The following is a 16106-nucleotide window of genomic DNA, read 5'->3' as shown; positions in this document are numbered from 1 at the left end:
CATTGTACAGTAAGTGATGTTTTATTATGTTTGATGGCTTTCAGGAAGTCTGTAGCGAGTAGAAATCAGTGAGGATTTTTTTTTAATTAATGCGCCGCCTATGCTTAGAATGATCAAATACGTAAATATTAAATGCTATTAAAGTGCCTGTTACCATGTTACATATATACTTACATCATGTATATAAAACCTTAATGGAGGTGTTTAGATGTTTTTTAAGGTCTTTATAGGCAGAATGGACGGCGTGGCGAAGTTGGTAGAGTGGCCGTGCCAGCAATCGGAGGGTTGCTGGTTACTGGGGTTCAATCCCCACCTTCTACCATCCTAGTCACGTCCGTTGTGTCCTTGGGCAAGACACGTCACCCTTGCTCCTGATGGGTGCTGGTTAGCGCCTTGCATGGCAGCTCCCGCCATCAGTGTGTGAAAGTGTGTGTGAATGGGTGAATGTGGAAATACTGTCAAAGTGCTTTGAGTACCTTGAAGGTAGAAAAGCGCTATACAAGTATAACCCATTTATCATTATTATTAATAGAGCGGCTCCCATATGCTCTATTGTAAGCATACTTTTGATTGTATTTATTTAAGATTTAGAATGCATAAAAAAAATACATATGTCTTTCATAATGATTGTGAACAATTATTTTTTAGATAATAAAGCTAACGATTCCGGTTTAAGTGACGTCTCGCAAGTTCAGTTCCTGTCGTAGACACCTCGGTGTCATTTTCCTCTGAGTATAGATAGATAACTAGGTGCTGAAAGAGCACAACTTATAGGGTCAATGTGCACTCTTGAATATATTAGTTGCTCAGACAGTAATGTGTTTATACAAGTTTAAGTTGGAGTGTGTTGTTTATTAAAAACAATAATGTCTCTTGTATTCAAATTAGCATTTAAGCTAGCTAGCGAGCTAGCACTAGCCGATCTGTGAGTATATTAAAGTGTACATATAAGTCATTTTACTATTAACCGTATGGAGTGTTACCGCGGTTTATCCTTAATACAGTTACCGTATTTTTTGGACTATAAGTCGCAGTTTTTTTCATAGTTTGGCCGGGGTTGCGACTTATACTCAGGAGCGACTTATGTGTGAAATTATTAACACACAACCGTAAAATATCAAATAATATTATTTAGCTCATTCACGTAAGAGACTAGACGTATAAGATTTCATCGGATTTAGCGTTTAGGAGTGACAGATTGTTTGGTAAACGTATAGCATGTTATAGTTATTTGAATGACTCTTACCATAATATGTTACGTTAACATACCAGGCACGTTCTTAGTCGGTTCTTTATGCGTCATATAACGTACACTTGCTCACTAGTGTTACCATATCTGAGTTACTGTGTAGAAATATGGGGAAATAATTACAAAAGTACACTTCATTCATTAACTGTGTTACAAAAAAGATCAGTTAGAATAATACATAATGTTGGATATAGAGAACATACAAATCCTTTATTTATTGAGTCAAAGATACTGAAATTCCACGACATAGTGAATTTGCAAACAGCTAAAATTATACACAAAGCAAACTATAACCTGCTACCCAAGAATATACAACAATTCTTCTCAAAAAAAGAGGAGAAATATAATCTTAGAGAAAAATGTAATTTAAAACATTTGTACGCACGTACAACACTTAAGACCTTCAGTATATCAGTATGTGGAATTCAATTATGGAATGGATTAAGCAAAGCAATCAAACAATGTACTAATATGATCCACTTCAAGAAACTCTTCAAACTTAAAGTGTTTACAAAGTACAAAGAAGAAGAACCATGATAAACATTCTGAATTTATTTAATTCATCCATTCTTTCACTCTCAAAATAATCTTACTTATCTCATCATATGAAATGTAACTTACTTCACCAATTATTATTTATCTATTTATTTTGATTGTGATTACTTATGGAGTACATTGTGAATAAATTGAGAACAGGAAGTGAACAAAAAAGTTTAGCAACTGTTATGTAAAAGAAAAGGGGTAGGATTAAATAAGCTCTGCTTCTTCCTACTCCTTTTCGAACATGTTGAAAAGAGAAACTGGAAATTGTGATGTATCATGTTGTATGCTTGCATGTTCGAAATAAACTCAAACTCAACTCAACTCAACTTATTCATCCTGTTGTTCACTATTCTTTATTTATTTTAAATTGCCTTTCAAATGTCTATTCTTGGTGTTGGGTTTTATCAAATAAATTTCCCCCAAAAATGCGACTTATACTCCAGTGCGACTTATATATGTTTTTTTTCCTTCTTTATTATGCATTTTCGGCCGGTGCGACTTAGACTCCGGAGCGACTTATAGTCCGAAAAATACAGTAATTGTTGGAGACAGAACACAAAAGTAATGTACTGTAATGTTTGGAACACTACAAATCATAGCTTTTTGCCATTAATCTTTCGAACTCACAACATTATTGGGGCCAACTGCAGGACATTAAACGACCACGGAGAACATATGCAGGAGGAAGAATATTCTCTAAAGTCCATGTTTGAGTCACACTGAAACCATGTCTCTGTTGCTGATTATGCAAGACGGTAGCTCACTTTCCTGCCTTGCAGATAAATAATTTGCAAAGCGTATGACTGCAGGCTACATTTTAATTAGCAGTCGGACTCCCTTAATTACACTCAGTGACGCCTCTTTAATTAATGAATGATCTGGGCTTAATTTCCAACAGCACGCAGCCAAAGACACCAGCAGGACAATGAGTGAGTTTGAAGGTAATATTCGAGCGTTTACTTTGTGATGACCTACACGGTGATGGCGCTTAGTCTATCTAGTAAGGGAAGTACTTTGTGTTCTATGTGTACTGTGTGTTCTTTAATATGTCAGGTGTCACACAATATTTGAAAAATTACCTTATATATTTTGAAACTCTTTTAAACACCGTATTTTCCGGACCATAGAGCGTACTGGATTATAAGGCGCACTGCCGATGAATGGTCTATTTTTTAATCTTTTTTCATATATAAAGCGCACCAGATTATAGGACGCATTAAAGGAGTCATATTAATATAATTTTTTTCTAAATTTAAAACACTTCCTTGTAGTCTACATAACATGTAATGGTGGTTCTTTGGTCAAAATGTTGCATAGATTATGTTTTACAGACCATCTTCAAGACATTTTCTGACAGTCGCTTCTGGATGCACCGTTTTGTGGGCGGTCTTATTTAGGTGGCGTCTTCTCCCCGTCATCTTTGTTGTAGCGGTGAAGCGTGCAAGGACGGGTGTAGAAGAAGTGTCAAAAGATGGAGCTAACTATATTAATGACATTCAGACTTTACTTAAATTAATAACAGAGCAGCATCTCCTCATCCGGGAACAACAACATAGGAAATGTGTCCCGTGAAAAACCGTCCGACCGGAACTCTAATAACTAAAGTTCCTTGGGTGAATAATGTAAACTCACTACACCGGTGTGTTTTAGCCTTTTCATGGCGAGTTTACTGATATATATAAGTAACAACTTTACAATACTTTATATTACAAATGGCAACAGCGGAGGATGATCTTCCCATGAAAAGAAGATAGAGAAAAAAAAATACGGTTTTCGACTCGTGAACGCGAGTCATTTTTCAGGACTTCTACAGATCCCAAATGCAGATCAGTAGGTACCAGAAGATAAGAAAAGTTTCTTTTGCATAATATTGCGAAACAAAACACCAGATCATATGTTTTACCTTATACACACACCATAATAATACTTGTATGTTTAATGTGCCAACAATCCATCGGGCGGTGCGGCTTCATAGCTTACCAAAGTTGTACTAAAACATTTTGATATATTTTTGAGCGCCGTGTGTAATGTTCTATATTTTCAATGGAACATTTAAAATATTGGTGTTGTTTACTTGAAACATATTGCAATCATAGTGCTGTCTACACTTTTTTTTTAATGTTTGACTGCCATCTACATGTCACACTTATCATTACACCTTGTACCAAATAAAATAGCTTCGGTATGAGTAAGCTCAACCAAACATATTCCTTATATTAGGCGCACCAGGTTATAAGAGGCACTGTCGAGTTTTGAGAAAAACAATATATTTTAAGTGTGCCTTATAGTCCGGAAAATACGGTAGTTTCATTCTGATGGACATTCAATTAGCATTCATGTTTTTTGTCGTCTTGTAAATCGCTTTTTCTCGATGACGGAAGTTATAAATTCTCCTAATCTACTTGTTCATTTACTGTTAATATCTACTGGATTCTGTTTTAACATGTTCTAGCTACACTTCTGTTAAAATTTAATAAGCATTTATTCTTCTGTTATTTGGATACTTTACATAGGTTTTGGGTGATACAACAAATTTGGGTATCGATTCGATACCAAGTAGCAACAGGGTCATACATTGGTCATAATTAAAGTCGTCATGTGTCCAGGGACGTATTTCCTGGGTATATAAACCATAAAAAAAGAAATTAAAATTATTTGTGATAATAAAAAATATCGATGTAATCATTGTGGTATCGTTACAATCGACAATTGTATGGATTCGCCATTTTGTTTACGATCAGGAGCGCTAGCTTGCTGTTAGCGGTTAGCTATTGTATCCTCCTATGGTGTGTAATCAAGCATGTTCAGCTATTCCTCGTCCTGCAGGGATGATAACTGTAAGAAACTTAGTTTATTTGTCGCCATGTAGGCGAAGATTAGTAATTTAGATGTAACTACAACACTACGGAGTGACGTTAGGCGCTAGCTGGCTACTAACTAGATACTAGCTAGCTATATTTTAAAGCACTGCTTGCAGAGCGGCTCTTTAGTGTAAACAGCCCCACATACTTTATCTTTAGATTTTTTTGCCAAAATACATCCATAGTCCCTCCTCTATCTTCACATTGTTACTGCTTGCATGTGCTGCGTGTGTTGAAAAACATGCGCCTCGTCTTGTATACCAGCAATGTCACCACGGCGCGACTCAGGTAAACGGAAAAAAAAGTACTGGTATTTTTCAATGGCAGTATAGTACCTTTTTTAACTCATTAGTCCCGCAGTACTTTATTAGTACCAGTGTACAGTACAATCCTAGCACATACATTGTCACACCGCGGTGAGGGATGTCTTGTCTTGGTTTTTTTTGTCTTGTGAATTTCATGTTTTAATTTGAAAAGTAACTCTCCTCTCGTTTCAGGTCACTTGCCCTTACTTTTGTGTAATCAGTCTGACGTCATCCCTGATCCCTGATTGTTTCCACCTGTTCCCCATTACCCCCATGTGTCTTATAAGCCCATGCCTCCCTTGGTTCTGTGCCAGAATGTCTCGTTGTTTCGTGCCTCTCCAGCCTCAAGCCCAAGCCTTGTCTCGTCTTGCTTTTGATTATCCTGATCCTGAATTCCCTTGTTGGCATTTTGAGTTCCATTTTCTCCTCCTGAGCAGAGTGATTTTTGGTTATATAGTTTTGCAGCCGAAGTGGTGAGTTTCAGTTTTTTCTTGCAGTTCTCCTTTTTCCTCAATTTTTTGAGTGACATTTTTTGTTAACTATTTTTCTAGATAGTGAAGAAGTTTTATAGCCATTGTTTTTCCCTCCTTTTGGAGCGTCTTTTGTTATTGATAAATTTCATAGATTATATCCTGCGCTAAGTATAGTTCGCTATTGATATTTTTTGTTTCGTCCTTTCGGAGTGATTTTCAGTTGTTCCTTTTTCGTGGAACATTTTTCGCCGAGTTGTCAGATTAAAGCCTATGTTGTATTGCCCTGACTCATGAGGTGAAAAGTAGCTTTCAAAATAAAAGCCTGCCGGATTGTTCCCTACTGTGCATCTGAGTCCTATGTTTGACCAAACGTGACATACATACACAAAAACCGCTCCAGACACAACAGCTAACTTGCTAACAAAAGACCAGAGATGATTTTATCAATGTGTATTTATTAGGGCTGTTAAAAGTTAACACAATAACAAGTTAACAAAAGTACCCTGTAACTAGAGATGTCCGATAATGGCTTTTTTGACGATATCTGATATTCCGATATTGTCCAACTCTTAATTACCAATTCCGATATCAACCGATACTTATATATACAGTCATGGAATTAACACATTATTATGCCTAATTTTGTTGTGATGCCCCGCTGGATGCATTAAACAATGTAACAAGGTTTTCCAAAATAAATCAACTCAAGTTATGGAAAAAAATGCCAACATGGCACTGCCATATTTATTATTGAAGTGACAAAGTGCATTATTTTTATAACATGCCTCAAAACAGCAGCTTGGAATTTGGGACATGCTCTCCCTGAGATCATCCTGATACCCACTACAACTTTGGGAAATACTATACTTTGACTTTCACAAAGTGCTTTTTTTTTTTTTTTTTTTTTCAAACATGCCTCAAAACAACAGCTACAAAAACAATGAAGGCACACAGCTTCAGTCCAGAGTATACTAGAGTAATACAGTAAACAATAACATAGTCCTCCTTTAGTGCAAGATTGCCTGGCATACTGTATAACAGGAAATGATAAACTGGGCTCAATCTGAACAGTCGATATGGGCATCTACATCAACTATATGATTTGCCTGAGAAGCTGGACAGGACAAAAAAAATAAAAAAATAAAAAAAAAACTTTTTGAAACCGATACGGACATCTCTACCTGTAACGGCACAATTGTTTTCATTGCGCGATTAACCTGCTTTGTGACACTCAGTCCATACTGTAGTTGTGGAAAAGCAGCAGAGTTCCAGCTGATGTTGAGTCACAGGAACGAATAGAGAGCATACACGGACAAAGTAAAAGGTACTGTATATTGAAAGTCAAGTCTAGATTTGAAGCCCTGGCAGGTTGCGCTCTCCACAAGAGCAAAGTTGTTTCGATCCACTGTCGCTGTGAGTTATTGCCTGAGCTCCTTGCTACTAGCAACGGTGTTGCCAAAGCTGCATATTACAAGTGACTTTTTTATTTTTTAAAAGTCACTTGTAAAGTTTGTGAGTCACAGGTTGCAATTTTTTGGGGGGCTTTTATTAAGAATATGTGGTTGCTTTTTTGGGCTTGCTTTTCTGCCCCAACAATAAAGCAAAACACGACTGAGTGTTAGGGATTTCCTGGTTATCACGCCACCGGTCCACTTGGCACGCCCCCCAAACACACTCATGCAAATGACGCATGTGCAAGTACACCATAGCCCGGACTGGAAGAGAAACAAGTGAGGAGAGAGAATTGGTGAGAAAACTTGATAAAAATATAATTATATGTGTGTATGTATGTTTATGTATAATTTCATTGTGGGAGAAAGAGAGCACTAAAACACTCATTTAGACACCAGGTGGAAAATGTCTGAGTGTGCGTCTATGTCTGTTTGTGTCCATTTCGTGTAGAGCTGTTAAAAAAAGCATAATGGTTATTAGACAAATATTTGAATACATTAAAAAAAAGTACCCAGTCCCATGTTTTGTGTACATTTTGATAAGGTACCCTTATTAAAGATATAAAAAAAACTATATTTGAGCTTATTGCAATTAATTATGAGTTGACTAAATATTTTAATCGTTTGACAGCCCCACAGTATTTAGTGATACATGTGCATCTGAAGGCTTTTTTTACTGCTGTCAAACGATTTTTTTTAAAAATCAGTTTAATCATATTTTGAATTTGGATTAATCACAATTAATCACAGCTTGTTACTTACTCATCCAGAAAAAAATGTTACAATGTTTTACTTGAATGTAATTTATTGCTCAAAACTTGGTAACAGTTGTACTATTATTTTTATTTAATTTACATTTTTTATATTATTTTATTTATGTATTTAAAAACTGTAACAGTTTTATCCAGCATCCAGGTGGGGCTCATTTTGGAGTGAAATTTTCCACTAAGCACACCAGTCAGTCTCCTCACTCTTCTCTGCACTGGTGTATGCATTTACTTGACCTGTGGGAAATCTCTCTAAACTTGTACCAATCGTGTGGGCAACTTGACAAATGTGAATCACAAAATGCTAATCAATTCAAAATATAATAGGTAGACCAAATACTGTATTTTTGCGAGACAAACAAACAGATGGGACACGTTTAAGGAGATTTTGACATAATTAGGGTCTAGTCATGGTCAATAACATGTTAAATACTCATTAATAAGCAAAAATGAACATGGAAGTGAATAACTTAAAAAAAATAATGTCAAAAATGAACATTTTGCAGCACAAATGTAGCAAACGATTGGGACTGGTTTAGGAAGGTTTTGATAAAGTGTGTGTGTGTGTGTGTGTGTGTGTGTGTATGTGTGTGTGTGTGTGTGTGTGTGTGTGTGTGTGTGTGTGTGTGTGTGTTCTTGTATTTCTACCCTTCTTGAGACATCAACTAGGAAAAGTAAATTTCATATGAGGACTGGCGAACAAGTTAGGACTGAAATCATGGTCCCAATACGGAAAACCATTGCATCTAATAGAGAGCCAAATACTAGAGTCTGTAAACATTGCTCCAAAGTCAGGATTTTTTGTTGATTTAATGTGCATACAAAAGTAAACATTGACAGGTGCAAAGGCAGCAATACATGATAAAACAAGACTGCAGCTAAAGAAGGACTTTCCTATTCATCCCCGAAAAAACCTGCCAGGTGAACAGCTGATTTTACGACTTCCGGTGCTGACGTAAGATAACCTGCATCCCATATGTGACCATAGGATGAACAAATGCACTACGGTACTAAGACTATAGTAGCCATTAACCGTTAGTTTCTACAGCTGGGTTGCCTAAAATGCGGCACAGGGGCCATCTGTGGTCCATGACTCGTTTGTCATCGGCCTTTAGTGCATTACAAAAAACAAAAAAATAGAGATCTCATTTGCACCTCTGGTGGTGAAATCTATCCAAATTAGGGTGGTCCCAAAAAGGAGGGTTTAAAGGTGCCCCCACTCTGGTCAACATATGAAATAACAAGTTTGTGTAAACATTTGAACTGCTCCCTCTCTGGCCAACATATGTAATACCAGGTGTGTGTAAGAAATTTAAATGCGCCCCCTCTGACCAAAATTAATTAAAACAATAAAATAAATATTTATATGGAAACATACCGTAATAACTTGAAGTAAACAATGAAGATTAAAAACCAATTGCAAACAAAAAATTCAACAACAATTTTTTTTTACTAAAAGTCTACCTTTTTTATATTTGCATAGTATGTATATATTATTAATGTTGTAAATACACATCTTTATATATCTAGAAAGGGTGGTCCTAAAGAGGTAGGCATTTTTCAGAGGTCTCAAGAAGGTAACACATACAAGAATTTGTGTTTGTGTGTGTGTGTGTGTGTGTGTGTGTGTGTGTGTGTGTGTGTGTGTGTGTGTGTGTGTGTTTGCGTGTTAATAACTATAATAGTTAGACTAAAAAAGTTTGCAGAACAAACGTAGCACAAAAAAATAGAGCATGTTTGGGGTGATTTGGACGAGGCAAGCGAACATATTTGCAGCACAAACCAGCAGGGTGGGGGTGCAACTTTACACAGGTTTTTACCTGATTACTGAAATTTTAGCAACCTGCAACACTTTTTAAGTAACCATCAGGTAAAAGCAGCTTGTTCGTTCATTTTTAAAATTCACGCATTATTTTTGGCAGCCCAAGTTCTAAAATTCCTATTTGTACGGTTTTATTGTGATTGCAGGACGCAGGGAAGGGAAACGTAATTTTGATGCTCTATAATTCATTATTTTAGGTTGAATCAATAAAAGCAACCTTTATTCTTCAGACCCCTCAAGGTTGTTAACCCCCCCCCAAAAAAACAACAAAAAAAAAACCACTAGCAACTTATTGGGACTTTTATTGGACACTTTTGGTGACTTTAATATTAAATCAATATCACCAATAGTTATGCAAATTAGGTGATCCTTCCTGCAACTATTCGAGTGCACTTCTGCGGGAATCGTGTCTCTATGCAGACATGCAACATTTGTCCAGTCCAGATTTCGCTAACTGTTGCATTTTTGCATGCAACTTTGTTCTCTCGGGAAACCAGACATGAGCAACTTAATTTTCAGATTAGTGATCCAACTGAAGAGAGGATGAATGTTGATGTGTGGTGCACTCACAGAGATGACATCTGTGTTTATTGGGCTCATCTCCACCACATTGGCATGGTATGGCTCGTCCCTCCACTGGGGGGCGTTGTCATTAATGTCCAGGATGGTGATGTTCACCTACACAAAGTGGGAATCATTAACACACAATTCACAACAGCAAAAAAACTATCTAGACTACTAAAATAATTGTTTGTTAATTCATTGTCTACCGCTTATTCTGTTCATGGTCATGGGTGAACTGGAGCCTATCCCAATATGCTTTGAAACTGCCAGCCAATCATTTGGCAGACAAACAACCATTGCCACTAACATTCACAGCTATGGACAATATAATGCATGGTTGTCTAAACGTTTTCCATTGACACAAAAAATTACAACATTTTTATGTACGCTCCAATGTACACATTTTTTTATGTATATTACAAATTAGTTTAAGACATTCTAAAATATTTGATAACATAAAAATGAAAGTTTATAGACTAACTTTGTGAATGATATATGTATCTCATAATGTTCAACATTTCACCTTGTAACATCTTGTAACCCTAATGTCTAATCCAGTGGTGTCAAACTCATTTCAGCTCCGGGGCCGCATGGAGGAAAATCTATTCCCAAGTGGGCCGGAATGGTAAAATCATGGCATGATAACTTAAAAAATAAAGATAACTCCAGGTTGTTTTCTTTGTTTTACTTTGGCCAAAAATAGAACAAGCACATTCTGAAAACGTACAAATCACAAATAATCCTCTGGACAAAACACTTCAAGTTTGTTAAAAATTCTGAGGAAATTGGTGCAGTTTAAAAAAACACAATGAGCTTAGACTTTGTCTCAGTGTATCTACAAAGCCAGGATTAAACTTTAAATCACAGTCTTTCTGGGATTGAACAAAAAACACAACATGTAAACTCTTCGAGGTATCAAATACCTCCTTTGTCATGTCCATGTATCAATCCAGTGCTAACTCAACAAACCATAAGAAACGGAGGTAAAAACAATTCAAAAGGGTCAAGTTTTCTCGTTTTTAACAGAGACATTATGGAGGAGTAAGAGTGCCAAATAACAATGTGGTCGAAGCAGAAGACATAAAACGGCATGTTTTAAGTTTAATTTGGGTTGAGGGAGATGAGCTGCAGCCACTCTTTACTTTGTACCTCTTGCTAGTCCTAACATAATTGCTATTGTGACATCCAGTGGACACATTTAGAACAGCAGTTTGTTTCATAAAAAACAAATGCAGCTCATTTTATTACTTGGCAAACTCATCACGCGAGCCAGATAAAACCTGTTCGCGGGCCTGATCCGGCCCGCGGGCCGTAGGTTTGACACCCCTGGTCTAATCCTTTATCTCTAATCCTAATATCTAATCCTTTGTAATCTTCTGATGTGCTTAATTTTATTTTGCAATAAATCCAATAAAAAGAGGTGTAGTCTGCAAATAACCCCTGGCCCGGACTTTTGACACCACTGATTTAGAGCCAAACATGCACTGGGGCTATTTTTAGCAAATAATACATAAAAAGGTGGAAGATCTGTGAATGTATTGCTGCTTTGAGTTATTACCGTGGCAATGCCGGTCTTCTGTTGCGGACCCACTCCTCCATCTACAGCTCTGACAATGAGGATGTACTCTGACTTCAGCTCTCGGTCCAGCAAAGCTGTGGTGGTGATCTCTCCTGAGCAACAAAGTCAATTACAACAAATATTTGAAGATGGTCAACAATTACAAAGCAGTCAAGTCAAAACGTGTTGAAGTAGACAATGAAATTCCTGTATTAAAATCCCAACTTTTTGAGTGCCCAGATACACTTGAGTCAATACGGTTGATGTGGTTTCTGAAAATACACACTCACATGCACACTTACCCGAGCGCGAGTTGAGACGAAACTGGGAGGATCCCTCCAAGGAGTAGATGAGTGAGGCCTGGCCAAACTCTCGGGAGGAGTCCAAATCAGTAGCATTGACGACGAGCACTGTAGCCCCTGTGGAGAAGAGGTGGGAACACATTTCCTTTTTCAGAACAAGTGAAAACATTTAAACCTGACGTGACAGTCAGTGCAGGGCCAGCCTTGGCTTAGTGTGGTCCTAAACACATTTTTTTGTGTGGCCCAGTTTTGGTCTCTGATACTACCTATTTATAATTTTCATTAGATAACTAAAGGGGCCACAAATCACATACACACACTCAGTATGTTTACATGCACTAAAAACAAATCATTGACCTCATTTGGTTGAAATTAGCTTTTTAAAACTCACGTCAAAACCTTAAGAAGGTTTTTGCTTGCACCTTGTGACGTCTCCAATATTTGTGAATTTTAATACATATGACTATAAAACTGCCAAGTTTACTTCATTATGTAGGGTAGATTTATCATTATTGGATAATAATAATACAAATAATACATCATTAATATAGTTATTATTATTAGAGCACCTTTTTTTTAACTGGAAAAGCCTCTGCTTTGAACTTTAATCAAGGCTCCTTGAACACACCACAATTAAGATGCGAAAGTGACACTTAAACGTAACATTGTCAGATTTTGCCACATATAGATTTATCATATTTTCCCGAATAGTCGAGCCTTTCATGCTGGGTTTGCAGCTACTAGAAGGAATGAACCATTTTGTATTTTTGCAAGGGGATGTAGGCGGTGTTGCAATGTTATTATTAAACTTTAACAGCAAAACTGATTTTATCTGAACCTTTATGAAGTCATTTGTTTTTTATAACTGATGGATTTAAAACAAATAAAAACATCTACAAGTCTTTCCATAGCCTATGACATGATCATGCAGCCCTCCTATTGGTTGTGGCCCTACACAACCGCATAGAGTGGTCAGTTCACATTCAAATGAGCCAAATGAGATCCAATACAGATCATCAGTTTCCTGTAATTTGTATTATTTCCCGACCAGTGCTTTTTTTGATTTTTTTCTACTTCTTGTCTACCTTTGTTTTCCAGCCACTTTACTTCTGGCTTGAGCACCTGCCCCCGGTTGGTAATTAGGATACTCACCTGCTGGCAATCATTAATCAGGCAGCTTCTTATGCCATTCCCCTACTGGACCATTTGCTTTCTGGTTCATGCATGTTTGCTTTTTGTGCACTTACCAGATGCACATCTTTGTTTTTTGTGTTACCTACATGTTTCCTACTAAAAGGGGCTTGTTTTTTTTTTTTTAACTTGCCCGAAATCCATGCATCCCAGGATAAAGACAAACACAGAAAAATAACAACATTGTTAATATTCTGCCTTTGCAAAGATAGAAACAAATATTTTCGTCTTACAGTATGTTTATTTTTATGGGGTTGTATCTTTTAGTGCAGTAGAACAACACTGCTTTACACTGAGAACGGTTTCTGTCTTTTTTCTTCTGGTGCTAAATACAATTCTCAGTGAAATTTAAATATTGAAAAGGAAAAAAATAAGCACGGTAAAAGCAGCTCATCTCCAGGCCCCTCTGACCGGCCGACCGATGTTGACATACACTGTATTGCCAAAAGTATTTGGCCACCCATCCAAATGATCAGAATCAGGTGTCCTAATCACTTGGCCCGGCCACAGGTGTTTAAAATCAAACACTTAGGCATGGAGACTGTTTCTACAAACATTTGTGAAAGAATGGGCCACTCTCAGGAGCTCAGTGATTTCCAGCGTGGAACTGTCATAGGATGCCACCTGTGCAACAAATCCAGTTGTGAAATGTCCTCGCTCCTAAATATTCCAAAGTCAACTGTGGGCTTTATCATAAGAAAATGGAAGAGTTTGGGAACAACAGCAACTCAGCCATGAAGTGGTAGGCCACGTAAACTGACAGAGAGGGGTCAGCGGATGCTGAAGCGCATAGTGCAAAGCCTTTCTGCACAGTCAGTTGCTACAGAGCTCCAGACTTCATGTGACTTTCCAATTAGCCCACGTACAGTACGCAGAGAGCTTCATGGAATGGGTTTCCATGGCCAAGCAGCTGCATCTAAGCCATACATCACCAAAGCGTCGGATTCAGTGGTGTAAAGCATGTCACCACTGGACTCCATTCCTAACCCTATGGGTTAGGAATGGGATGGCACTTCAAGTTCATATGTGAGTCAAGGCAGGTGGCCAAATACTTTTGGCAATATAGTGTAAGTGGTTTTTGAAATAAATTAAAATCATTACTTGCACGTTTACTTGTGACTTTGGCCAGAGATGAGCAGAATTTTGTAAACTTATGCCAGTTTGTTGAAATAGTTGTTTTCCATTTGTGCATGTTTAGTTTTTAATCTTCTGTTTTCATATGATATTGTAGCTCTGGGGATATTGTGTATAGTTCTGAGCTGAGATTCTTGCTACAGGGAGCAGTGGCAAGAAGAGTTGCCGATCATCGTTGGCTGCATAGAAGTGTGGAGTGCGTCTTGCTGCAAGGTATACAGTGCTGTTTGGTAGACGCCAATAAAAGGCTGATTTGTGCACGGTCATTCTCCTTCAATGTCATTTCGCCGACATTATAATAATTATTACGCTTATCGAACAGAGCTGCTGCGGTAATTTTGTTGTAGGTCTTGACTACAATTACAATAAAGCTTTCATACAGCCTATATGCATTTGGTTGCTATGGTAGAATGCAGGGTAAATCTGTTCTTTTTTTAATTTAAACTTATTTTGCACTGAAGGTGAAGTTTAATGTTGTGTTTTTGTATTGTCGTTTAACAAAGATGATGACATTTTCAGTACACCTCAACACATCAACTTATATGGAACAACTTTAATAGAAACGTATATGTTGGCAATGTATGTCAAGTCAAGGCACTTTTTATGAGTAATAATTACACTGTGGACCAGTCCAGGACTTGAGGAGTTGTTTGACATGTTGCACAGATTCATACAATTTCCACTGTACTGTAATACAATAACAAGAAGCAAGTCACACGACAAAAACAGTTGTAATCTAATGCAACATTACATAATTAAATATTGGTAAAAAAGAAAACAACTACTTTTGGTTAGATAATCAATCAGGAAGTTATTTAAGTCCTTGTCTGGAATAGACAACAAAAAAAATATATAAACACTTTGTTTTTTTCTCCCAACTATCAAGAGCTGGGCACAAAGATCTACAATTTTTCTATGCACACAAAAGGCCTATTTCTCTCAAACTGTGTTGACAATTGTAAGTGAGCATTTCTGTCTTGAGAAAATCCATCCACCTCACAGGTGTGGGATATGAAGATGCTGATTATACAGCTTGGTTATTGCACAGGTGTGCAGTTTTATCAGACAGCACAATGCCACAGATGTTGCAAGTGTTGACAATAGCGGACTGCATACAGCAATGTCCACCAGAACTGCTGTGCATGAATTGAATGTTTATTTTTATATTTTTATTTTTTTAACCACAAGTCATCTTCAAAGGCATTTCAGATAATTTGGCAGTATAACCAACTGGCGTCACAACCGTAGACCACGTCCAGCAACTCCACTTTCCTCACCTCTAAGATGGTCTTCGACTATTTAGCCAGACAGCTCGTGCTTCTGAAGATTTTTTTTGCACAAACGGTCAGAAACCGTCTCAGGAAAGTTCATCTGACTTGAGTGGGCAAATGTTCACATTCGATGGCGTCTGGGACTTTGGAAAATTGTTCTTTTCACAGTGGGGGCGATAACAGGCAGAGTGCATGGCGTTCTGTGGGTGAGCGGTTTGCTGATGTCAACGTGGGGTTATGGTATAGGCAGGTGCATTTTAGTGATGACATACTGAACACACAGATATACTTTGGGCCATTCATCCATGAGCATCACCCCATGTTTCAGCATAATAATGCACAACCCCATGTTGCAAGGATTTGTAGACAATTCCTGGAAGCTGAAAATATCCCAGTGCTTGCATTGCCAGCAAACACACCGGAAATGTTACCCATTGAAAATGTTAGGGATGCCCTAGATCAGACCTGGGCAATCGTTTTGATCTGGGGGCAAAAATCGGCTCTATGTATGCACACAGTATGTGTGCTTGGGTCCCTTTTTATAGAAACGCTAACGCAAAACCTCACAATAATGTCTGCAAGAATGCTAAAAATGTTTAACTCAATGAGACACCC

At 37.5% G+C, this 16106-nt stretch overlaps 1 protein-coding gene across 1 annotated transcript in view; it reads right to left on the bottom strand.

Annotated features, from left to right (window-relative positions):
• Positions 1–16106, bottom strand: part of LOC133656976 (cadherin-23-like) — a 379926-nt gene that overhangs the window by 43716 nt on the left and 320104 nt on the right. Inside the window, exons 19-21 of the mRNA XM_062057866.1 lie at positions 11896–12012; positions 11594–11706; positions 10042–10149 (exon numbers count right to left, since the gene is read on the bottom strand). Of these exons, the coding sequence (XP_061913850.1) occupies positions 10042–10149; positions 11594–11706; positions 11896–12012 (338 nt within the window). The remainder of the gene's footprint in view (positions 1–10041; positions 10150–11593; positions 11707–11895; positions 12013–16106) is intronic.

This window comes from Entelurus aequoreus, linkage group LG09, assembly GCF_033978785.1.
Source record: "Entelurus aequoreus isolate RoL-2023_Sb linkage group LG09, RoL_Eaeq_v1.1, whole genome shotgun sequence".
Lineage (NCBI taxonomy): Eukaryota > Metazoa > Chordata > Actinopteri > Syngnathiformes > Syngnathidae > Entelurus > Entelurus aequoreus.
The sequence above is the reverse complement of the archived record's forward strand: the minus strand, read 5'-3'. Positions and strand labels throughout refer to the sequence as shown.